The sequence below is a fragment of the Lichtheimia ornata genome (genome assembly GCF_029851405.1).
Source record: "Lichtheimia ornata isolate CBS 291.66 chromosome Unknown scaffold00001, whole genome shotgun sequence".
Lineage (NCBI taxonomy): Eukaryota > Fungi > Mucoromycota > Mucoromycetes > Mucorales > Lichtheimiaceae > Lichtheimia > Lichtheimia ornata.
This window is the reverse complement of record NW_026695321.1, coordinates 468,856-493,965: the sequence shown is the minus strand read 5'-3', so window position 1 is coordinate 493,965 and position 25,110 is coordinate 468,856. Positions and strand designations below refer to the sequence as shown.

Here is a 25,110-nt window from a genome sequence, read left to right as displayed (position 1 = left end):
TTGTTTTCGATGGAAAGAATATGGCGATGATGGATCTAATCATGCAACGATCACAAAGTACAAGAGTATATAGCCTTGAAGTGTGTAATGGTGCTATGAATTGTGCATGGAAATTGCCACTTTACAGCCATTGACGGGTGAAAAGTCAAAAATGAGCCAACCTATGCTATGGGAAAGAATCTCGTTTGCTTAGCGTTGTGCTGGTGAGCGTGATGCAGAAGCGGAGGAGAGCCTGTTTTAGTAACCCCGAGTATTTGCTGACCGTGCACCTGTGCTTGCAAGTTTTAACCCCCAACCTTTGACCGCGTCATCCGTCATCAACAAGGGAAATCAATTATTCTCAAAACAAGGAAGGGAAAAACAGCACTGATTACCTGTTACCAGAAGTTTTACAGTGGTGCACAAAGCCATGGCCAACCTTACTATTTTGATAATGGTGGCACTTTTGTGGCCGATGCCCGACAGCGGCAGGTTTGTTATGCATCGACCATTTATTTTCCTTATCGCAATGACCAAGAATGTACATATAGCACTTTTTACTCCTTCAAATGCAAAGATGAATTGTATGTATAGGTTGGCAAATAATGACATACATGTGGGTCCAAAATAATGGGGAGTGTCAAATAGCAATATGGGGTGGCCCAGGGGGTGGTTCCTTCTTTGTCTCTCACGGGTAACAAGATACACGCACACACACACACACAAAGCAAATGGTTCCCCCGATCTGTTTACTTTGTGCATCGCAAACCTTAAAGCGACAGGTGCATAGCTTGCTATCTGCGAGTTCTCCTTGGAACGGAAGAGGTTTCCGGAGATGACGAGTGTGCTGGTTGCACAGGGCATTTTCATGTTAAGCCGAACAAACGAATAACAAGACAAAGAGGAGATCTATGTATACACCCACTTGTGGCAATCAAGTAAAGAAAGGCTTTTTATCATGTGAGGGCTGACATGAAACGACATTCAAGTGGCTCGCTAATCCTTGATGGCCTTGTGGGTCATGGGGCACACTTTCTATTTGGAACAGCGACTTTCAATATCTTACATGCCGTGCAGCAGCAAAGGAACGATTTGGAGAGCATGTCTCCCCCCCTTCTTTATAAAACAACAACTTGCTTTCTTCGGTAAAGAATTTCATTCTCTTTCTCTCCCGTTTTTTCTTCTTGTTGTTGCTGTACCATATCCCGACTCTTCCCTCCTATCACCTACAACGCAACCAGCACATCATCTCTAATTCTCCTTTACGACGCCCTTTTGCATGAACATGGCGACAACTGCTGTTCGGTAATAAATCACCATCGACATTGAATAATCGACCCTCCATCACTGATACATCAACCTATAATAGCGTTGCTGTTCGTGTTCGACCATTGACAAAGAAAGAGATTTTGAGCAATGCAACAGAGACAATATCATTTATTCCAGATGTACCGCAAATCATTGTGGGCAAAGATCACACATTCACATATGATTACGTATTTGATACCCAAACACAACAACAACACATTTATGAAACAAGCGTACTCCCACTCACCGAGAAATTTGTCGATGGGTACGTGATCTTGATGGTTACGCCAGCCGTTTGTGTTTTCTAACCTGTCCTATTTACAGGTTCAACGCCACTATCCTTGCTTATGGGTAAATGTCGTCATGGGCGACTACGTACTTGGATAAATCATGCATCTAACATGTTGTTGCTATGTAGACAAACTGGATCTGGAAAGACGTATAGCATGGGTACAGCTATTGATGGCAATACCGATTCGTCAGAGCAGCAAGGTGAGTATAATAAACATGATACAATTTACATCAGGTTACTTATTTGCTTGTTATTGAATAGGGATTGTGCCACGATTTATACGTGATCTATTTGATCGCCTTGGAGACAAAAAGAACAATGATCCTGAATATGAGTCGCAAGTCTATGTATCATTTCTTGAATTGTACAATGAAGATTTGGTGGACCTCTTGAACTTCCAGCAGCGACAACGAGGAGCATGTGACATTTCCATTCGACAAGATGTACAAGGCAACATTTATTGGAGTGGTGTACGAGAAGAACCATGTTCAGATCCAAGGGAATTACTAGGCTATCTAACAAAAGGGTCACTTGGGCGTACGGTGGGCTCCACAGATATGAATGCAGTCTCCTCAAGGTCGCACGCTATCTTCTCTGTCATTCTCAAACAACAACTCCCCGATGAAGACAATGTCGACCAACGCAAAACCATCGTCAGCAAATTCCACTTTGTCGACCTTGCAGGATCCGAACGGGTAATGAGAGTCGCATTGGTGCCTTCCATTCACGCTAACTTTGTCTTTGAATGTAGCTTGTCAGGACCAATGCACAAGGAGTACGTGCACGCGAAGGCATTGCCATCAACTCAGGGCTGTTGGCGCTAGGCAATGTTATCAGTGCTTTGGGCGATGAGTCTCGTCGATCGACACACATTCCATACCGTGATTCCAAGCTGACACGTCTTCTTCAAGACTCTCTTGGTGGCAATTCACAAACGTTGATGGTGGCATGCGTATCACCTGCCAACAACAATATGCAGGAAACTCTCAGCACACTCAAATACGCCAACCGAGCTCGCAACATTAAGAACCGCGTCTCAGTCAACCAAGAGTATTCAGGATCATCGGTGGAAGTCAATCAAATGCGTGCACAACTTGCCAAGCTGAAGATGGAACTTGCCATGCTTCGTAGTGGGAATAGCAGCAATGTATCCAGTGGAGTCGATCATACCAAGGAGATTGAAGCATTGCGTAACGAGGTGAATCGATTACGTGCACGTGTTCAAGAGACATCGGATGAATTATGTCAAGTATCAGCACATCGAGATTCTTTGTTACTTGAACGACAAATGCCTTCTGATATGTACAATCAAATGATGCAACAAGGAGATGGCAACAACAACAACAACATCAACACATTACCCATCATTACCGAATACCAGAAAACCATCCATGATCTACGCAATGAGCTCGAGGATACGCGATCACGACTTTCATTTATGGAATCAACTCAACAACCAAGAGTCGCATCAGCAGCAACACCTACTCCTTCAATCAACCGTTCTTCTCGTAGTCGCACTACACGTAGACGACGAACAAAAGCTGGCGTCAGCTTCAAATCTTCACGCTCCAACAGCACTAGAACACGATCAAAATCACGACCCAAATCACCTCCTCCACCAATGCCTGCTGCACCACCACCTAGAGCTGTATCTCGTATAGACGATCGGGACATTGATCAATGGCTGCAAGAGACGATTGGTCCTATCAGTGCTACCAATTCGGCTGATATTCGTAATGAGGTTCGTGATTCGATTACCAAAGCACGCATGGAGATTGAAAAGGGACTCAAAGTGCTTGATGGTGCCAAGGTATGTATCGTATAGGCATATTAATATTTGTATCCATCACATGCTTACCATGCATTTATATTTTTATTTAGTCAAAAGAACAGGTATGCACGACATAATTGATCAATCAACAATGCAGAGTTATTAAACTAACATCCTCCTCCTCTTGCTTGTTATAGGAACAACAACAACAACAGCAACAGCAAGTGTCACCCTTTGATGGAGATTTGTTGGCAGATGATGAAATGCTTGAAGCACTCCAATCCAAGGAGAATGAATTCTTATTCAGCCATTTGGAAGAGGAACCTGATGAAGAAGATATCCAACGCACGGTAAGTAATTCTCTTCTCCGATGCATTATCATGCGAGCAGAAAACTAAAGCATGCATTTGTGTATATTATTAGACTCCGCCAGCCGATTGGGATGCCTTGTCCGATACCAATAGCAACAACGTTGTTGATGATGGCTATACTGCTGGTGGTGGTGGTCATTCTCGATTCTCATCAGGCGCTATCACTGGATTCACTGAAGATTCTGAATTTGTCGATTTGTGTGAAAACAATCCACAATTTGCACGGGTGCTACAGCAGATTCAGAGCGACATCCACGTCAAAGAAGAGCTGGTCTCTCAATTGGAACGATGCGAATCCGAATACGTTCATATGCGACGAAAGTTTGAACAACGACTCAACAAACTTGGCCATGAGATACTCACCATCAAACGAGAGCGTGATGATGCTATGCGTCGTGCACAAGTCCAAAGCCAGCATCAAGCAGCATCCATTCAGCAACAGCAACAACAGGCAGCTGTCAAAGACAATACTCAGATTCAACGAGAAAAGCAACAACTCAATGAATTACGTCATGGCTATGAGCAAAAGATCAGAAGCTTATCGATGGAGTTATCAGAGACCCGTCGAAAGTTTATGCAAGTGTCAAGCGAAATGCAATCATCACGCAAGCAAACGCAGAGCATCAAGAAAGCGCTTCGTGCCAATATTGAAAGCAGCAAGACTGAAAAGCGACGCATGGTGCAACGCATGAAGGAAGAAGCTATGCGTACCAAGGAACAAATGACGGCTCATGAGCGTGAGATCCAAAAGTTACGACGACGTCAACAACGTGATGCTGAGGATAAACGTCGTCTCGAGCGTGAGAACAAGCGTGTTCAGCTTTTATTGCAAAATCAATCACAAGAGGCTGTTGTCACCAAAGACAAGCTTAAGCGATTGGTGCAAGTGCTCAAGAAAGCAGTGCGTGAAGGAGGTGTGCTTGACGATCGACTCTTGAATCGATGTGCTGATTTGCTTCATATGGGTGCTTTACTTTCCAATCGACTCTCCACTCGACAACGTCAACCCCGACAACATAAGCGCCGTATCCCTGTGGAAACCCGTGCCGCCAAAAAGAAGGATCTTTTGGATCGTGCTTTGTTCCAATACATCCACGGTAGACAAGCCATTGCCGAGATGCAACAATTGATAGCCAAGCACAATGAGCTTTTCCAAAAGCGTGAAGAATTGCAGACTGAGCGCGAGCATTTGTTTGGAGGAGCTGATAATGATGGCATGATCCAATTTGACCAAGCGATGATGACATACATGGATGAGCGTATTGAAGCCATTGGTGCCGAGATATCATATATCAGTGTTCGGATCCAGGCTTTGCAGAATGAGACCACCATGGACAATGAAGAGGAGATCGTTGATATGGATATGCAAAAGCAGCAGCAGCAACAACAGCGTAAGCATGTTACGTTTGCCGACGAAGTGATGGGTACCATGCGTCGAAAAGAAGAGGATGAATGGCTCGATATGGATGCGTTGGAAGAACGATACAGCATCCCTGATAATGCTGACCCCGAAACATCCCATCGGATGGCACTCAAAGTGATTCATTCTCTCACCCCTGAGGAAGCTGCCAAGGTGATGGAATCCATGATCAACGATTTGACAACGCTTCGGATGGATGAGCTTAGCCGTGAGGTCCAGATTCAACAAATGGAGAAATCAATTCAAGATTTGCAAAACACGCTCACATTGATGAAGGACAAGGCTGTTGAGACCGTTATTGCCAGTGAAAAGAAGATTCGACGTTTGGAGATGGGATCACGTCGATCATCCATGTCAGGTGTTTACGATGATAATGATACCACGACACCAACAAATGCATCCACAGCCATAGCAGCAGATGATGATGATTCAGCCATTGACATGCGTGTGGAAGAGAAGCTCGGCAATCTTTTTGATCAAATTTACAATGAGAGTGTTGGCAATGTTCTTGATCGACCTGGTGGTGGTTCACATTCGCCTGTACCCATGGAACGCGACAATAGCCGCTCTTCGGCCTCTGGTGTTTCCCCATCTTTACGTCCCCAACGACCACAATCATTGATTGAGCGTCCTGTATCCATGGCAGCAGCTACAAGACGCCGTAGTTCAATGGCATCCCCTGAAGAATTCCTTCAACAATTTGTGCAAGCAGGATTGATGTCAGCTACCAACAAAGGACAACATTCTGTTGGAACACCACCCTCACCTATTCCACGTCCCATACCTACTTCACCACGACCACGACCATCTGATACGGCTGCCGCAAAAGCAGCGTTACTTGAATCATTGCCTCTACGTCGATCTTCGGATAGCAACACGACCATGTACAATCGCACACAGCAACAAAACCTACCATCGGTAGCTCAAACATTTGCAGGTCGTCGTCGTGCATTTTCATTACAACAGCAACCCATCAATAAACCACGTCGACGATTCTCTCTTCGAGAACTCAACTTGAATGATGCAGCAACAGCAGCAGCACCCACACCGCAAAGCAATCGACTTGCTCATCTTCATCAACCTTCGCCATTACAACAACAATTTGTGATCCCTGATTCACCACCAGAGACACCCACTACGACGACTACAAACAACAATGACTATCCACCACCACCACCATCCTCTTCTCGACTTCAAAAGCCATATCAATATACCCGAATCAACACCGCCAACAACAATGTCTTTGATCGATTATCAAACAAGCACACCCAAGCATCCGTTGCCAAGCGTACATCCACACCTGTGCCATTCTAGTTATTGTACATATTCAGAAAAGTTCTATATTGTATTGCTATATTTATTCTGTTTTCGAAAAAAGGACACGATTTGTTACAGCATCTGGTATAGTGAATGTGGGAGGGTTGTTTGGGATACATCAAAATGGTCGTCATGGAAACCGCCGTTGCTATGGTGGTGATGATAATGATGATGAATGGGCAGGTTGTCAATAGCGGGGTGGTGGGGTATGCGGAAGAAGTCGGACATCCACTTTGTCAATAAGGAATTTAATCCCCAACATCTTTAAGGACTTGTTAATGAAAGACTACTTTTCTATTGACAACGACGTTGTACTCCCGATGGCTTTTGACAGGTTGTCAAAGGATGTGTAACCATGGATGTGTTATTGGAGGATGTATGTGAGTGTGTGAATGTGAGATCACGTTTTGACAGCAAGTGTCTGTTCTGTGCTTGTCTCCGAGATCGGCCGCTGCTGAGGGAACGACAAAAGGAAGAATAAAAGAATTAAGGTTGTGTCGTACAAGATTGGGACGGAAGAATATTGATAGAGCTGAGATCGCTTTTCCCCTCTCTCTCTTTTTGAAAGAAGACACAGAGCTTCCCGCCCAACCGGGTCGTTGTCGTTGTATGTGCTACAAAGGTGCCAGGTGGACGCATGAAATCCATGCAGGGCTTTTACTTGATGGGGCAATTGGACTTGATGATTGTACTTTATACATTAATATCGCACAAAGCCAACTACTTTGGTGGGGGTAAACCATGTCTTCAAATGCTTGTTAATCCCATCAACATGGACGTATGAGTGAGGGTGCATTCATCCATAGTAGCATGCTTGTAGCAGCGTATCCATTCCTTTCAGGATCCAAAAATGAGATTGGTGATTAGCAAGCAAAATAATCATGGCGGGCTTTTTTCCTTCTTGAAAGATAGCACAATACCTTGTCGCCGATTCGATCATTCACAGAATGTGTTACAATTCATGACGCGGCTTGCTCTTGCTTACAGTAATGCATCCAATGCCCAACTGCCTTTTTCAGGTGGTCTTTGTCGGTGTTGTTTACAAAATGCACACCAACCATGATGTGCCAAGCAACATGAATTGGGGAAGTACCCAATCCAACTAAATCCAGCTTGGGCTTGATTATCATATGCATGCATCATGATTACTATAGCATGTGTTGGTGGTTGAAAATCGTGTCGTAACATGTATTGCTATGTGGGCTGCACTCATTAATGGAGCTAGGATGTTTCTTTTTGCATCAATTTTGTGTAAAGGGAAAGGGAGCTTGTTGTGTGCAAATGTGATTGGCCAAGTGTTTAAGAAGGAACAACCCTAAAAGACGCAACAAGTCGTCATAATTCCATAAAGCCATGGATGCGAGGTCAACTGCATGCAGACGTACCCGGATGTGTGCGTCTTGTGATTTAGCCTAAGGAAAGTGTGCGTATACATACCAAGAACGATCATTGGGTTTTGCATAAACATTAAGCAGGTTTGCGAATACCTGCTGTTTTTGTACATATGGGTATGCAGTAGGAAGAGAGCTTTTATGCAAAACAAAGGTTTCGCACGCCCAACGTCGTCGTCATGTTGATTTTGACACAACAAAGTAAAAGCTTTATAAAAACGACGCATGGGTTAGCATTGCCATACTTTTTCCTCATCCTCTTTTCTTTCAATATACTTGACATTTAACTATGGGTTGCCCTTGTAAACCAGAAACTTGCCCGTAAGTGTATGATTTGTGATCCCCTATGTCCGCTTGACTCATCCCCACCACCACCTTTGACATATGTAGTTGCACCGCTTCCAACACGTGCAAATGTGGAAATGAATGCTCCTGCCAACATTGCAAGGCTATGCATTCGGAAGGTTGTCCTTGCAAAGGTATGTTTGTGTGTGCACGTTGTGATGCCATGTATAATGGAAATGATTGATCCGTATATACCACGTATGTCTTTTCCTCCCGGATATAGCCACTGCTCAAGGTAAATAAGGTTGATTATCATGCCTTTTTGCGTGTGGTGGTACTGAACACACTTTGTAGGTTGCCAGTGTGGTGATTCTTGCACCAAGTGCCAAAAGGCTTGAGAACAAACTGCGGGTTCTTTCCAAAATCGGCTAGCTCTATTGTAGTTCCCCTCTCTAAACAGATTGTTTGTGCTGAAATTCAATACGAGAGTCACACATTGTGTTACTGTTGCACATGAACCGCGGTGGTGGTTGGATTCCATGTTGAGGACGTGTGTTTGGATGTTGAGAGTAATAATACAGTACTTTTTTTATTACATACAGAAAAGAAAACAAATAACTTTTTTGGTGAGAAGCAAAAAGGAGATATAAAGATGCAAGAGAACTATGAGAGAGAGAATTTACAATAGCGAGAGAGAAAGGTGGATGACATGAAAAGTTGCGCAGGAATAGAATAAGGTTTTTAAGGTGGTAGCGGATGAGATGAAAGGAGGATGGCATTATAGGACGACGCATGTGGATGTATGTGAGACGTGGGCGATTAAAAGAATGCAGCCAAAGAAGCAGCCGACATGACAGGTGATGCTTGAGGAGATGCTTCAGGTGTGGGATTGGCACTGTTGTCGACTTGTTGGGCAGCAGCAGCAGCAGCAGCAAAAGCAGGTGCAGCAGCAAACAAGGAGCTACCAAAGCTGGCAAGAGTGTGGTTCAAAGCAGCCATGTGAGAATGTTCAATATGGTACTTTAAGCCGTTGAGGTTCTTGTATCTCTTGCCACAATCACCAATAGTGCACTGGTATGGCTTGGAAGCAATGTTTTCGCTTTCATCGGTAATGAGATCACAGTGACCATGCTGATTGTGATACTTGAGCCCATTGGGGTTCTTGTACGCCTTTTGGCAGCCTGGCACATTGCACTTGTAAGGCTTGTCGGCGTTTGCATCTGGAAACACACACAAATACAACAATGACACAATCAGCATCGGCTTGTATCACATAACAAAGATGTGTATGTACACTTACTGGTATTGGCAGAAGCAAGAAGGGCACCTGCTTGAGCGAGGAAATCTTCATCAGTCAAAATAGGAGCAGGCAACTCGCCATTAGCAGCCATAGCAAGCTTCTTGGCAGCTGATTGGGTAAGGATATCTAAAGCGGTGGGAGTGGATGAGGATGCATATTGTTGATAGGTGCGCTTTTTGCCAGCAGTCTTCTTAGCAGCGGATGTGTTGTTGTTAGCGGTAATAGGAAGAGGTGCTTCATCTGAAACAACTGAGCTAGCGCTTGAGGCACTGCTTGGGGCAGTAGGTGTAGAGGGGGTAAGGGGAGGGGTAGCAATGGAGTCAAAGTTGCCAGCAACATCATCCTCCTTTGTTGGGCAAGCAAGTGTGAGTGGCGACAAGGTAGTGCTATTGGAGTTGTACAAATCCGAAAGGTATGCAGCAGCCTTTTTCTTGAGGGCATCAGTGCTGTCATCATCCAAAGTAGGGCTGCTAGGTACTGATGAAGCGGGTGACCAAAAGCTTGAAGAGTCGTCATCATACAAGCTGCTTTCATCCTCCTCCAAACGAACGTGGCACTCCTCGTAATGTTGTAACAAATCATGAAGATCGCTCAAAACAAGACCACAGCACGAAAAGTCGCGGCAAAACGAGGCTTCAAGCTCACGGGACTCAAAGGCATCCTTGACATCAGATTGGGGAGCACACAACTGGAAGTCATAGGCACTGAAGGTGATGGTGTACATGTGTCAAAGAGCTTGATGCGATCATTCATAAACACCTTCACACTTACTCAAAGTTGATGTCCTGGTTGGGGACAGTGATAATGCTCATACGACGCACAGAGTTATATTCGACAGGCACAGGCATGGTTTTTTCGGTCTTGAATGCAAAAAGAGAAGGGGGAGAGGATGTAGATGCAAGAGTGAATGCAAGGGTATGCGGATGTGTGTCGAAAAAGAGTCAAGTAAAACCATGGACGAAGTGGACCCGTTTTATATATCCAATCAACTACAAAGGTGTTACACAACGTGATACAAGACGGACCGGAATAATAATGAATGGGCGACCGACTCTTTTGTCCGCTCTCTTTGTGTGCCATCCATTTTCCTCTTGAACCAAATAAAGCCATTCCCCTTGCTGTACTTTCACCCCACCCTTGCTTCGTGTTCATTGTTGCCACCTTCAATACACAACGTGTCGGCATCAATCCTCAACTTGAACATTGCCAACAATGCAATGATGTTGCTCTTACAAGTATAGAGCTATTATCAAGGTCGAAATCATTGTGCCCTGGTGACGGTAGTAATTTCGATTGTTTCATCCCCTTTCTCCGCCAACGACTTCTTGTTTATTGGTCATGTTCTGTTCTGCTCCCCAATGTTGCCAATAAATTTGGATCCAAGAAGCCGATCAGCTCAAAGACATCAATCGAAAATCAACCACATGGCGACCGACTCCGCACCCGAAAAGCAAGTAATTAATAGCCATGGTCTAGCACAAGCAAGAAGAACGATGACAACTTGAGTGGCCCCAAGTTTGCGTATTAAGAGGTTTGTGTTTGCAAGCCAAACTTTATTTGTCGACATGCAAAGAGCCACGTTGAGCTTGATATTCAATGCAGATGGCCAAACAAGAGCGGGCGGTTTCTTTTTACAAGTAACACACAACATCATCATATACGGAACGACGCCCAAATCATCCGCCCCAAACCTATCCTTGCACTCTACGTGTTGTTATTGTTGTCCCACACGTGATAGTGTTCATTCTTATGTTGATGTGTGCCATCCAAGGGGATGTGTGCATGTATTTATGGTTGAGACGAATCAAGATTGTAATGCATCGTCATATAGCCAAGCAGCGGAGACACTAAGCGATATGCTAAGGACGAGCGGTATGATCGAATAGCAGGGTTCTTGTGGATTGTGACACCACCACCATCCGACTACCCACAATACAGTTGGTCATCACTGGATAAGCCTTGTGGACTAATAACATTATCCTGACGGAGTTGGTACCATTATTTGTATATTGTTGTTATTCATGCTCATCAACAAAAAGAGAAAGAGATCAATGATGGCATGTTTGATGATGATGAGCGATGCAAATGCAAGCGTGCATGGCTGTTGTTGTTGTTGAGAAACATGTACTTTGTTGCATAATGCATATGAATCGGTGCTAGTAATCTGTGGTTAGTAGTCAACCTTCTTGTCGTTCCCCCCAAGATCTTTATTCACGCCCGACCTGAAACTGCTTACGTTTAAGCTGTGTATTGACAAGAATGTGGAACGATAACGAATCCTTTTGTCGTTGTAGCCCATCATTGGGGCAACACAAAATGTATAGAAATGTGCTGTGTCTTGAATGCCTTCCATGCAGCAAGAGCAGCTGACCATAATTCAAAAAGATCCGCCCCTGCCGCGTGATGGTGTGGATATCAAAACCTGTGCCACTTTTTTTTTTGTTGCCATGTGCGTGCTTGTATGTGGGGAGTGAATGGTTCAAATGGGGTCTATCAATCGGGCTGTGCCGCTTTCTCTTCCATGCCCGCTACGTATACGATTCTAAAAACCGGTCGTTTTCGTATCGTTGCATACATGACGTATATAAATCATCTCCAAGACGCTTTGTGAGTGTCGTGGTTGTAAAATGTTGATGCAACAAGCATGTTGATCAGTACCCGTCATCAAAAAAAACGACCTGTGCACGCAGCACGAGTGGTCACCTGCCATAGTAGTAGCATAGCACCACCACCACAACCGCATGGGTATGCCGTGATAAGCATGAGCGTATGTCGGGTGAGCGTGACCATGGCACATTGTGCTTCTTTCTTTTTTTCCCTTTCCCTTTGTTCCAGTGTGATTCATTTATCCCTCCTGAAACCTCTGGGGTATTATGTCACCACAAGAGCAAGACATCATGCCATTCTAAAGATTCACAAAGTACCTTGTCGTTTATTTGATGATAGCACTCGAAGGATAAGAAACAAGCAACATGTGGGTACACATGAGAAAGGCATTTGTTTGTTGTTGGTGATCATGCATGATCAAGAGATTATGTCGGGAAGCCATTTCCAGTCATTGCGGAATCAGGAGAGGGACGCCAATTATTGACGCTAATGGCAATCCTGTCGCACCCCATCACTTGTGTCCATTTGTGTGCACATCTCATCAAACATCTCATTCCCAGGTTCCACGTATTTGATGTCTTTTACTCATCACATACAAAAAGAGCAATTGTGTACGCATCCCAATAGCTGCTGCTCCCTTGTTCTTGACATTGCTGTGTGGGGGAAAATATACCTTCCATGATACATATCAACATATGCATACATAAATACACATCCATCACCAAATACATTACACATACCGAATTCTATCATCCCGATTACTTGTAGTGTAAAGGACATCAAAGCAGTAATAGAAAGGATCATCGCTTGCACAAAAGATGGATCCCCATCATGCAGCGTACATTACTACGTCGTCGTCGTATAGATCAAAAGATGCCATATTTGTTATAGGCTTAGCCTAAGCCTCGATAGGAATCATATTAACATGCATGGATAAAAAGAAAAAGCGACCCAAAGTAGTGCCAAAAGTAATCATCATGCTGGCTGGTGAGTGGACAAGTGTCACAAGAACTAGATAGAGGGGTGTGATGAAATCAATGCTATTAGGCTTATCAACCTAAAAGGGATATTTCATCCTATCGGTTGGATCGCCAATCAGCGTTCCGATATCCAACAAGGTGGGTCATGTGTCAGGAACAGGCTAATTCATATTCTCCTTCGGCTGATTGGTGAAATAGCGCGGGATTAAGGATGAAAGAAGTGACGGCAAAAGTATACGGCGCTTCTGATTTCATTTGTTTCATAGGCAGCTACCAGGTCCGAGGATCCAAAACCTTCTCCAAGGAATTAGGCACATTTTTCAATGGCCACCTTTTTTCACTTGCTTGTGGCAAAGCTACACGATTGAGTTTTTCTTATCATGACGATCACAATGACCGCATGTCAATGTGTATGCGCACGTACATGATGGCTGTGATAAAAGATCAAAGAAACAAACATCATCGATTACTGACACAAGGAACCCAGCAGATGTATCTCCGGGGATGACGAGATTTGATTGGGGTTGCGGCAAGACCGATCTATCAAACGGAGTGAAAAAAATTTTTTCAAACAGAGCAGCGAGGTATAAAAGAGAGAGCTTCTTTGACTTATGAAACTTTTCAGCTTGTTCGGCTGACGGTCCTCGGAATACCCTACGCAGAATAAACCACGTTCACCTATTCGCATTAACAAGTAAATATTGTTCCTATTTGATCTCATTGAGCTGTCATGGTTATGCAGGCACAGCACCACACTTTCCCCCCACACATGGTCAACTGATCCACTAATTATCTTGTGCGATCTACAGGCATTTGTACATTTTGCATTTTTAATTTCTTGCATATCCATCTCATTCTATCATCATGGCTCCAAGCATCTTGCCTACTTCATCTACTACTTCATCCACTCTCTCGGTTGCTGCTCTTCGTCCAGTGACCGCTGTTGAGGATCTCAAGAATGCCACACTTGCCTCGCTTGTTTTGCAAGATGGCACCACCTTCCAAGGTGTGTCATTTGGTGCTGAAGGCAAAAGCATTTCTGGTGAATGTGTTTTTCAAACTGGTATGCATGCAACCTATCATTTCCATGTGCCATTTGTGTAACAATGAGTTTCCAGGTATGGTGGGTTATCCCGAGTCCCTCACCGATCCGTCCTACCGTGGCCAAATCCTTGTGTTGACTTATCCTTTGGCTGGTAACTATGGTGTGCCCGATCGCACCGTAATGGATGAGCTCCTCAAGGATGTCCCCAAATACTTTGAATCCAACGCCATTCACGTGGCTGGCTTGATTGTGTGTGATTATACCGAGGACTACTCGCATTATCTTGCCAAGTCTTCTTTGGGTGCATGGCTCAAGGAACAAGGTGTACCCGCTTTGTACGGCATTGATTCTCGTGCATTGACCAAGAAGATCCGTGAAGAAGGTGTGCTCCTTTCCAAGATTCTCTTCAACAATCAAGACGTTGAATGGGTTGATCCCAATGAGCGCAACTTGGTTGCTGAAGTCTCCCTCAAGGAAGCCAAGACATATTATCCCGAAGCTGCTAAGGCCATCAAGACTCCTTCTGGTCGTACTCTTCGTATCCTCGCCGTCGATGTTGGTATGAAGTTCAACCAAATCCGCTGCTTTGTCAACCGTGGTGTCGAGCTCAAGATTGTTCCTTGGGACTATGACTTCGCTGCTGAGCCTGCTGATTCCTATGATGGTCTCTTCATCTCCAATGGTCCTGGTGATCCTACCATGGTTGAGGTTACTTTCAAGCGCTTGCGTCAAGTCCTTGAGCGTGGTGACAAACCTATCTTTGGTATTTGCTTGGGTCATCAATTGCTCGCATTGGCTGCTGGTGCCAAGACCATGAAGCTCAAGTATGGTAACCGTGGCCAAAACATCCCTTGTACCAACATGCTCTCTGGTCGCTGCTACATCACTTCTCAAAACCATGGCTATGCTGTTGATGCCACCACCTTGCCCGAAAACTTCCAAGAGCTCTTTGTCAATGCCAATGATGGATCCAATGAGGGTGTCATCCACAAGTCCTTGCCCATCTTCTCGGTCCAATTCCATCCTGAGTCCACTCCTGGTCCTCGTGACACTGAATTCTTGTTCGATACTTATATCAGCACTGTGAAGCAATGTGTTGAAGAGGGCAAGCTCGTACCTGTTGTCATGCCCGGTGGTGATATCAAGGAGAATGTTGCAAAGAATCCCCGTGTCAAGGTCAACAAGGTGCTTGTTCTTGGCTCTGGTGGTTTGTCCATTGGCCAAGCTGGTGAATTCGATTACTCTGGTTCTCAAGCTATCAAGGCCTTGAAGGAAGAAGGCATTTATACCATCTTGATCAACCCCAACATTGCCACCATCCAAACCTCCAAGGGTCTTGCTGACAAGGTCTACTTTTTGCCTGTTACTCCTGATTTCGTGCGCAAGGTGATCAAGCAAGAGAAGCCTGATGGTATCTACTGTACCTTTGGTGGTCAAACTGCTCTTAATGTTGGTGTCAAGCTCAAGGATGAATTTGAGGGTCTTGGTGTCAAGGTGCTTGGTACTCCCATCGACACTATCATCACCACCGAAGATCGTGACTTGTTCGCCCAAGCTCTCTTTGAGATCAACGAAAAGTGTGCTCAATCCGCATCTGCCATCAACCATGAAGAGGCTCTTGCTGCTGCCAAGGAGATCGGCTATCCCGTCATTTGCCGTGCTGCTTATGCTCTTGGTGGTTTGGGCTCTGGCTTTGCCGACAATGAACAAGAACTCGTTGAATTGTGCAACAAGGCATTCGCCACCTCTCCTCAAGTGTTGATTGAGAAGTCCATGAAGGGCTGGAAGGAAATCGAGTACGAAGTCGTCCGTGATTGCCGCGACAACTGCATCACTGTTTGTAACATGGAGAACTTTGATCCCTTGGGTATCCACACTGGTGAATCGATTGTCGTTGCTCCCTCGCAAACTCTCTCGGATGAAGACTACAACATGTTGCGTACCACCGCTGTCAATGTCATTCGTCACTTGGGTGTTGTTGGCGAGTGTAACATCCAATACGCCCTCAACCCATTCTCCAAGGAGTATTGTATCATTGAAGTCAACGCTCGTCTCTCTCGTTCTTCCGCTCTTGCTTCCAAGGCCACCGGTTATCCTCTTGCTTTCGTTGCTGCCAAGCTTGGTTTGGGTATTCCTTTGAACGAAGTCAAGAACAGCGTCACCAAGAAGACTTGTGCCTGCTTCGAACCTTCCCTCGATTATTGCGTTGTCAAGATTCCTCGTTGGGATTTGAAGAAGTTCAACCGTGTCAGCACTGCTCTTGGCTCTGCCATGAAGTCCGTTGGTGAAGTTATGGCCATTGGTCGTACTTTTGAAGAGACCATCCAAGAAGCCATCCGCTCCATTGATTACAGCTTCTCTGGTTTCAATACGGTAAGCATCATCGTTCATGTTACATATATAGGCTTGAATGAATGACTCATGAAATCCTTTTTATTATAGAACACCATTGTCAGCGATGATGAGATCGATCGTGAACTCACTGTGCCCTCCGATCGCCGTATCTTTGCTATTGCCAATGCCATGAGCAAGGGTTACTCTGTGGACAAGATTTGGGAAATGACCAAGATTGACAAGTGGTTCCTTAACAAGCTCGCTCGTCTTATGAGAATGGAAAAGTCCCTTGCATCCTTCACTGAACAAGACATCCCTACCAACACTTTGCGTGCTGCCAAGCAACTTGGTTTCTCCGATCGCCAAATTGCTTCCCAACTCAAGAGCAAGGAGCTTTCCATCCGCCAATTGCGCAAGAGCCATGGCATTACTCCCTTCGTCAAGCAAATTGATACTGGTATGTGTGATCTTTTACCTTTAATAATGCTCTTAACACTAACATCACTATGACATTTATAGTCGCTGCTGAATTCCCTGCTTACACCAACTACCTCTACATGACCTACAATGCTCTTGAGCATGACATTGAATTCGAGGATAAGGGTGTTATGGTTATCGGCTCTGGTGTCTACCGTATTGGTTCCTCTGTTGAATTCGATTGGTGCGCTGTTCGTGCTATTCGTACCTTGCGTCAAGAAGGCATCAAGACTGTCATGGTCAACTACAACCCTGAAACTGTATCCACTGATTACGACGAGGCTGATCGCTTGTACTTTGAGAACATCACTATGGAGCGTGTTAAAGACATTTATGAGGTCGAAAGCTCTTCCGGTGTGCTCATGTCCATGGGTGGTCAAACTCCCAACAACATTGCTTTGCCTTTGCATCGTCAAGGTGTCAACGTCCTTGGTACTTCCCCCGATATGATTGACAACGCTGAAGATCGTTACAAGTTCTCGAGCATGTTGGATCGTATTGGTGTTGATCAGCCCCAATGGCGTGAGCTTACCAGTGTTGAGGATGCTGAAAAGTTCTGTGATGCTGTTGGCTATCCCGTGCTTGTGCGTCCTTCCTATGTCCTTTCTGGTGCCGCCATGAACACTGTCTACAACCGTGAAAACCTCGACTCTTACTTGAAGGAAGCCTCCGATGTCTCCAACGAGCACCCTGTTGTCATTTCCAAGTACATTGAAGATGCCAAGGAGATCGAGATGGATGCTGTTGCTATCAATGGCAAGATGGTTATGCACGTGATTTCCGAGCACGTTGAGAATGCTGGTGTCCACTCTGGTGATGCTACTCTTATCCAACCTCCTCAAGATTTGGACCCTGAGACCGTTCGCAAGATTGAACATGCCACCGCTCTCATTGGTGAGAACTTGAATATCACTGGTCCTTACAACATCCAATTCATTGCCAAGAACAATGAGATCAAGGTCATTGAATGCAATGTTCGTGCTTCTCGTTCGTTCCCCTTCGTCTCCAAGGTTATTGGTGTTGACTTGATTGAGATGGCTACTCGTGGTATTCTTGGCTTGGATGTTGCTCCTTACCCCAAGGTCAACTTGCCCAATGACTATGTCGCTGTCAAGGTTCCTCAATTCTCCTTTGCTCGTTTGCCAGGTGCTGATCCCGTTTTGGGTGTCGAGATGGCTTCCACTGGTGAAGTTGCATGCTTTGGCAAGGACAAGTATGAGGCTTACCTTAAGGGTCTTTTGGCTACCAGCTTCAAGCTTCCCAAGAAGAACATTTTGTTCTCCATTGGTTCTGAAAAGGATAAGCAAGAGCTCCTCCCCTCGATTGCCAAGTTGAACACCCTTGGTTACAGCATTTTCGCCACCGAAGGTACCGCCGAATTCATCAAGCAAAATGGTATCCCTGTCAAGCATCTTAAGGGTCTTGATGGCCGTGATGAACAAGTCGACCCCGAATTCTCGCTTCATGAGCATCTTGCCAACGACAAGATCGACATGTACATCAACTTGCCTTCTCAAAACCGCTTCTGCCGCCCTGCCACTTTTGTTTCGCAAGGTTACCGTTCCCGCCGTATGGCTGTTGACTACTCGGTGCCTTTGCTCACCAACGTAAAGTGTGCCAAGGTCTTTGTTGAAGGTCTCGCTCGCAACGACGGCTCTTTCCCCTTGTTGGACATTGACTTCCAAACCGATGCCACCTTTGCTCAATAGACGACATGATATACATATTTACAAACACATCATATATACTCCCCAAAAGTAGAACTTGATTTGATTTAATAGCTCTTTCACATATTCCTCGTTATACATAGCTTTGATTTCTTTTAAACATTGCGTTCATTTACGCCCTGTACAAAATTTGTTTCCAATGTAATATATACTCCGTCATCTGTTTTCTGTATCTGTTTTGTGTCTGTTTTGTGTATCTGTTTTGTGTTTTGTGTTTTGTATCTGTTTATGGTAATGCATTGGTAAACCTAAACCTAATCCCCAGGACTGCTTCTTTTTTGACAGCTGCTGATGCATCATGTGTCGTGGATGGTAGAGGTCTTTTGGCTTCATGCCATAGTATAGAATCCTTCGTTACCCTGACTTTTAAATCTTCTTTCTCGGCAATGATAGGCTACAAGCAAGGCAGCCTGCTATTACTCCACAAGGATGAAATGAGGTCGTGTGATTGTATCTCACCACCCATTCACAGCCTGTACCATTGTTTAGGATATCATTGCTACCAGTTTTTTTAATTGCATGGTCCACACAATTGTATGATTCATTTGGAATAGCGGTACGGAAATCTTACACCGATGACTGCTAATCGATCATGATACAGCAAGAGTGAGAAGTCTGCGTATGCGTAAAGCGTTGCGCTCGGGCCATCATTCGAATGCATGAAAGGATGATCGGAGTAAAAGATGTCAACTAGTTTTTGGATTCAGCAGGATCATACGGGATTGCTGCAAAAGTGATCACGTCCCCATTGTAACAAGCAGATGCATGGATAAGAGGATACCAGCGTGAACCATAGTAACAATTATGCATTACAAATAACTCTTTAATGGTAGGATGTAGTAAGGATGATATTATGGTTGTTATAAGGATAGCAGCAGTAATTCATTATCTATCATGTACGTAGTTTTGTGGGTGTTGTTTTTGTATAAAAATGACAAAGGTGGCAGAACAATGATTGTATGTATGTATGTAAATGGGTTGATTCATTCATTCGATGGACCATCGCTGAGGACCGGGTTTCTCTTCTCCTGTTTCTCCACCAAGCGGTGACATTGAATGGGAGCATGTGGCAGCACCAGTGGCATGTGAAACTAAGATCATCTTGGTGAGTGGCATGTTCCATCAAAGGGGAAGAAAATGTCAATGCTGGATGTAAACTTACTGTGGTTAATCAAACCTTGGTTAAAGTTACGGAGACATAGAATGGATATGGGCACGGTGACCTAAGAAAAGAATGAAAAGGGGTGGTGGGGGTTGCTATGTAAGATTTTTTGCATGGGTTGATGCACGCCATACGTACACATCCTCCAACTTACCAAAATCAAACCAATGTCCACACACACTAAAGAACCTCATCAGTCATTGATGATGGTCGAAGAAGAACAAGATGTCACTTACGGAAAAAGGTCAAGAACGCTTTGGATCCAATGTAGCGTTGGGGTTGTTGAGAGATTTGGACCAATGTGAGGATAAAGTAAATCGTGCTTGCCAGGGAGAGAGCCATAAATATGTACAAATGGGCCTTGCATTCACGTCGAAGCTACGTTGAATGTAGAAGCGCATCATTGTGTTAATGGTATTGTCGTATACAGCAACTCATCCATCCATTGATCATTCTACTTACGCCAGAGTATGCAAGCAACAACATGGCTATTGTGACGAGGCAGCTGAGGAAGATGTGTTCAACCAATTTTGCAATGAGCTCAGAGCTTTCTTCTGTTGTATCTGCTTCCGGCCACCATGTTACGATGAGCAAAGCCAAGTATTGAACCGAGAACCCGAGGAAAAAGAAAAAATCGAATTTGAGAAGCATCATAAAGATCTGATACATCTTGTAACGGTCTATGTATGATGTTTGTTGCCATGGCAATGAGCGATGATGAAATAGGGTATCCCCATTATCCTTCTTACCTCGCATAGCCAAATCAGCTCCAATCTTTTTGTAAATGTGCCATCCAAACTCGAGGTATAGCTTGTATCCCAGGAACAAGAAAGCCACTGTGCTCAGAATCATGATGCATATTTGTGTCACCTCGGCCCATCTTGACGTGCCTAATGAATCGCCCAACAAAGTGACCACTGCAGAGTCTGTTGCGTCGCTGAACAAGCTTGTGGATTGGTGGTATTGAATGACGGAGTAGGCACTCATGCCGACCTCGAACACAGCAAGTGCAATCAGCTCAATGGTATTCTTTTGGTAAATCTACGAGTCATTGGAATGCAAAAGAAGAGGTGGGTTGTGTGTGCGTATGAGGAGAACTGAAGAAAGCAGGTGCAAAGACGTTTTTGTATTACCGCATCGATCACGAGCACCAGCGTGAAGAGTTGTGCAATGATAAATAATGAATAGTAGACGAGTAAAGAGCGCGCATTGGCATAAGCAGTAAGTAGACTGAGTTCTTGTAAACGATGTTCGTATATGAGGTTGACGGATGTCGAGTGATAATTGAATATGACAGCTTCGAGAGTGATACCAAGCACAGCTTGCACCACAATAGTAATGAAAAGAGCTCTAGTCCATGGAGACTCCCCAAACTTGAAACAAATTAATGATATGTTGATTGAAATGATATATTCATTGAGAAACTCACAAGGCGTGACACTATCCACGTTGTCATTTGTCTTGGGCGCTAGTATTAATATTGTGGATAAAGCAAGTTGGGCAAGTGAAGGAGATAGAGATGTGTGTGTGAATGAGGATGAGGAAGAAAGAGAGGGCGATAGAGAGAGAGAAAAAGAGAGGAGAGAGATACGAGGGAAAGAAAAAGGAGGTCATCAAGTGAATAATGGGTGGATGAGGAGGAGGAGGTAACGCCGCCTTTATTTTGTCAGGGACAACGTACTCCATCACGATCCTGCAAACGTCAAACAACTTTCATAATAATTGATCAACTAAGCCATATAAACACGCATTACTATCCATCCATTCTACATACACACATACAAGGATAAAACACATACCATATCAGGACATTTGTCATGTAACTCTTGAATGACGTGCACTGTTTTCTTCTTGTTCATCCTATCCCACCTCTGCTGTTAGTAAAAACAGGGAGACATCTCTTGCCCACCCCCCCTTGAGAACTTACCAGCTGACATAGGCTAGTATTTGATCTGTGCTTTTGACACGTTGGACGAAATGAATCACACGCAGCTCCTTCCTCCAATTCGTTGATGGTGTGGGAAAGTCCAAATCATAACTTAATCGGTATCCTTGTTTCCGATAATACGGGATCAAGCTGTCGTTGTCAATGTTGTACTTTTGTAATCGCTCAATGTAGGACTTGGTGGTGTGTGATGATTGTTGCTTTTGTTGTTGCTTTGATCGAGGTACATTCTTGGGAATGGGCGTATTCTCTTGTTTGTTCCAATAATCGATGCATAATTGAGGGCAATCTCTATAATCCATATATCAATAAACAGTTGTAACAGGGATGGAAACAGGACAACCTACTCATGAATATGGCTTGCAATTTCCCATGTATTCTGCTTGCTATCATAGCCCTTCCATTTGATCTCGTACATGACTGCTTGACTCTAGTTGATGATATACCAATCAATATCCCATATGCATTATGCTGTGCAACGGCATTGTTCTACTTACTCTGTACACTTTGTGACCCACAATATCCTCGATTTCATACAAGGGATTCTCATCATCCTCCATCATCACATTGTCCGGCTGCATCACATGCTTTCCCTTTTTGTTGCTGTTGGATGTCTTTTGTGCCTTTGGACTCTTTTCTGATGACGAATTGACACGTCGTTTCTGAGTAGTTGATGTGGAATGATGGCGTCTTGATGTCTTGGATGGTGATGATGGAGGATGTTGCTGATGTTGCCTGGATGATGATGAAACGGAAGGATCTCCCACCATAAAGTCGACTTGTCCACGCTCGGGTGTTGACCAGTAGTGCCGGTCTGGCGAATCGTAAAGTACTGGTTCGAGATCAGGATAATCCAAGCTACCGATCGACATGTTGTCTTGGACGTCGTCTGATTCGGAAGTTGCCTCAGCATGCTTCACTACAGTGGGGACATGGCGCGTGTTGTCATTCATGGAGAAGTGATCCACAAGCATGCTATCGTCTGCGTACAGGGAATTGGAGACACGAGGCCCAAAGGTATCAGCGTCCATAATGTCGGTTGGTGCTCAAAGGTGAGGTGTGAGCGATCGTCGCTAGTTGTTTGACAGCGAGTGGAACAAGAGAGAACTAGCCGGCAAATGTGGAAATCGGTCTACTCAAATAAGCTGTTTAGGAATCCCGTGGTCTTTTATGCACTCAAAAGGGTAATGACATTACCATAACTACTGGTACAGCACATCATGTAGGATTAGAGTAGTACTTAGTACACTGATCAGAAGATATTCTTTAACATCAATAAAGCACATGTAGACCTCTTTTAAACGACCTCTCTTTCATGTTTATTCAACTTCTTGTAACAATGAATGATGATTCTTTATCTTATGATCTAGTCAACAACAACAAAGGGTCGAACAATGAATTCAGTGTTGCAGCTGCTGGGCATAAGAGTGGGACCTTGTAAGCCAATGGATCTGTTCCATAAAAAAAAGGATGATTTTCTTCAAGCAAGCGTGCATGTCTCGTCACCCACACCGCCAATAATGCCTATCTTATCAACAGCCTTCGAACTGATACGGTCGCTATGGCTCAAGACGCTTCTATTTGTTGCTCGCCCTCTCATTCCTCGATTGTTACCCGATCCTTACATTGCAGCTGGCCATGAGCGTGTCGCATCGAAGCCTGTTCATCAAAGTCGAGTGACCATGACAGAAATACTTGCTGCTCAGCATTGCAACGCCAAAGTGAGTAACGTGATCTTGGCACCATCGGCATCAAGGTTGACTCACCAACTTGCATAGGGTTTGGCCAACGCTGGTACCATATTGGGATGGATTGATGTAGCTGCAGGCATAGCAGCAAAACGTCATGCATTGGCACCATGTGTACGTCCTTTGTGTTACTACTTTTGTCCATGTATACATGAGCACTCATCAACTGCTGGCTACGATAGGTAACACGATCTGTGGATGATGTGGCATTCTTGCATACAGTGCAAATTGGCGACATTGTAAGTCATTTGATGATGATGATGACCTTCTTGATAATGATCAACTCATGTGTTGCGTATGGTAGTTAACCATCCAGGCGTCTGTCAACAAGTCATGGAAGACATCGATGGAGGTACGTTGTATATCCTTTTTGCCTAATGGAGCAAGTGACCAATGATTTGTTACTATGTAGGTGGGCGTGAAAGTGGAAGCAGAGACACCTCTGACGGGAGAACGATTCTTTGTTGCACATGCGTATTTGACATTTGTTGCATTATCGCCACGACCCCACCCCAAGACCTATCTCGGATCCATCCTGATTGAGCATTTGCCGACACGTGTTCCCGAAATCATTCCACACACTGCCATGGAGAAAAAGCGATACGAGATGGCTGAGAAACGTCGACAAGCTCGCTTTGCCAAAAAGCCAACCAACCTTCAAAATATCAGGGACTTGATGCGAGATTGGTCTCAGGGATTGAAAGAACACGACGACGCTTATAGCAGTGCACAGATACGATCTCATCCTGCTCTTTACGCCAATGATGATGTGAATGACCACGTGCTCCAATCAACCGTTGCCAATGATCTACATCTCAACAAGCGAAGGTATTCCACCGATCCAACCTTGATCCAACAAGCAGCTGAGGAGAAAAAGATGGAGGTGACATTTGCCGAATTGGTCGAGTTGGTGATGCCACAACATGCCAATACCTTGAGTATTACTTTTGGTGGTCAAATTATCGCTTGGATGGAAGCTGCTGCTTTGGCCAGTGCAAATCGATTGGCTCGCGCTTATTTATTGACTGCAAGGTGAGATTTGTGGATCGTATATACGTACCCATTATTGATCATCATAGCATTTCCTTTTAGTGTGGATTCATTGAATTTTATTACACCAACCAAAGTCGGTGATGTGGTGACTATTCGATCTATTGTATCACGAACTTATACATCATCCATGGAAGTCTATGTCAGCGTGGAATCAGGTAGGTTACTTATTGAAGAAGAGGAAAAGCGGATGCTCATCACGTATCCATGGCTATTAGAAAACTTGCAAACGACAGAGACCCGTTTTACAAATGATGGATTTTTCACGATTGGTAAGTCTTTTATTAGAAAGAAGATAGGGACGTATAGCTCATTAATGTATATATGATATGTAGTGGCTATTGACAATGACAACGTGCCTGTCAAAATTCCACGTGCCATTCCTGATTCGGATGCAGAGATACAACTCCTTGAAGGTGGATCAGAACGACGATCCAAGCGATTGGCACAAAGGCTTGAGGTAGTGAATTTAGTGAATGATTCGACGGGTGATGGTAATATTAGCCCGAGTCAAATGCCCATGTCACCCTCGTAGTAATTAAAGTCATTGTGTTGTTGCTGTGAGACAAGTTCGGGCGGGAATTGAATCTGGTGGGGAAGG

At 44.5% G+C, this 25,110-nt stretch overlaps 6 protein-coding genes across 6 annotated transcripts; 3 read left to right on the top strand and 3 right to left on the bottom strand.

Annotated features, from left to right (window-relative positions):
• Positions 1-1,264: 1,264 nt before the first annotated feature.
• On the top strand, positions 1,265-6,455 carry O0I10_000179 (uncharacterized protein; the record flags this gene model as incomplete). Its single annotated transcript, XM_058480293.1, has 8 exons — positions 1,265-1,284; positions 1,349-1,552; positions 1,612-1,638; positions 1,706-1,779; positions 1,841-2,274; positions 2,331-3,389; positions 3,548-3,700; positions 3,774-6,455. 8 exons carry the CDS (start codon positions 1,265-1,267, stop codon positions 6,453-6,455), a joined length of 4,653 nt encoding a protein of 1,550 aa, XP_058348816.1.
• Positions 6,456-8,953: 2,498 nt separating this feature from the next.
• Positions 8,954-10,282, bottom strand: O0I10_000178 (uncharacterized protein; the record flags this gene model as incomplete). Its single annotated transcript, XM_058480292.1, has 3 exons — positions 8,954-9,354; positions 9,435-10,138; positions 10,206-10,282. 3 exons carry the CDS (start codon positions 10,280-10,282, stop codon positions 8,954-8,956), a joined length of 1,182 nt encoding a protein of 393 aa, XP_058348815.1.
• A 3,603-nt stretch (positions 10,283-13,885) lies between these two features.
• Positions 13,886-18,586, top strand: O0I10_000177 (protein URA2; the record flags this gene model as incomplete). The annotated part of the gene is made up of 4 exons (XM_058480291.1): positions 13,886-14,084; positions 14,140-16,439; positions 16,509-16,857; positions 16,920-18,586. 4 exons carry the CDS (start codon positions 13,886-13,888, stop codon positions 18,584-18,586), a joined length of 4,515 nt encoding a protein of 1,504 aa, XP_058348814.1.
• Positions 18,587-19,591: 1,005 nt separating this feature from the next.
• On the bottom strand, positions 19,592-21,222 carry O0I10_000176 (uncharacterized protein; the record flags this gene model as incomplete). Its single annotated transcript, XM_058480290.1, has 8 exons — positions 19,592-19,695; positions 19,767-19,827; positions 19,921-19,946; positions 20,003-20,144; positions 20,229-20,446; positions 20,516-20,807; positions 20,900-21,139; positions 21,196-21,222. The coding sequence occupies 8 exons, from the start codon at positions 21,220-21,222 to the stop codon at positions 19,592-19,594; spliced, it is 1,110 nt and encodes a 369-aa protein (XP_058348813.1).
• Positions 21,223-21,451: 229 nt separating this feature from the next.
• On the bottom strand, positions 21,452-22,742 carry O0I10_000175 (uncharacterized protein; the record flags this gene model as incomplete). Its single annotated transcript, XM_058480289.1, has 5 exons — positions 21,452-21,496; positions 21,566-21,626; positions 21,694-22,002; positions 22,059-22,141; positions 22,209-22,742. 5 exons carry the CDS (start codon positions 22,740-22,742, stop codon positions 21,452-21,454), a joined length of 1,032 nt encoding a protein of 343 aa, XP_058348812.1.
• Positions 22,743-23,231: 489 nt separating this feature from the next.
• On the top strand, positions 23,232-25,044 carry O0I10_000174 (uncharacterized protein; the record flags this gene model as incomplete). Its single annotated transcript, XM_058480288.1, has 8 exons — positions 23,232-23,432; positions 23,490-23,573; positions 23,642-23,698; positions 23,764-23,811; positions 23,872-24,491; positions 24,552-24,667; positions 24,728-24,781; positions 24,845-25,044. The coding sequence occupies 8 exons, from the start codon at positions 23,232-23,234 to the stop codon at positions 25,042-25,044; spliced, it is 1,380 nt and encodes a 459-aa protein (XP_058348811.1).
• Between the last annotated feature and the right edge of the window lie 66 nt (positions 25,045-25,110).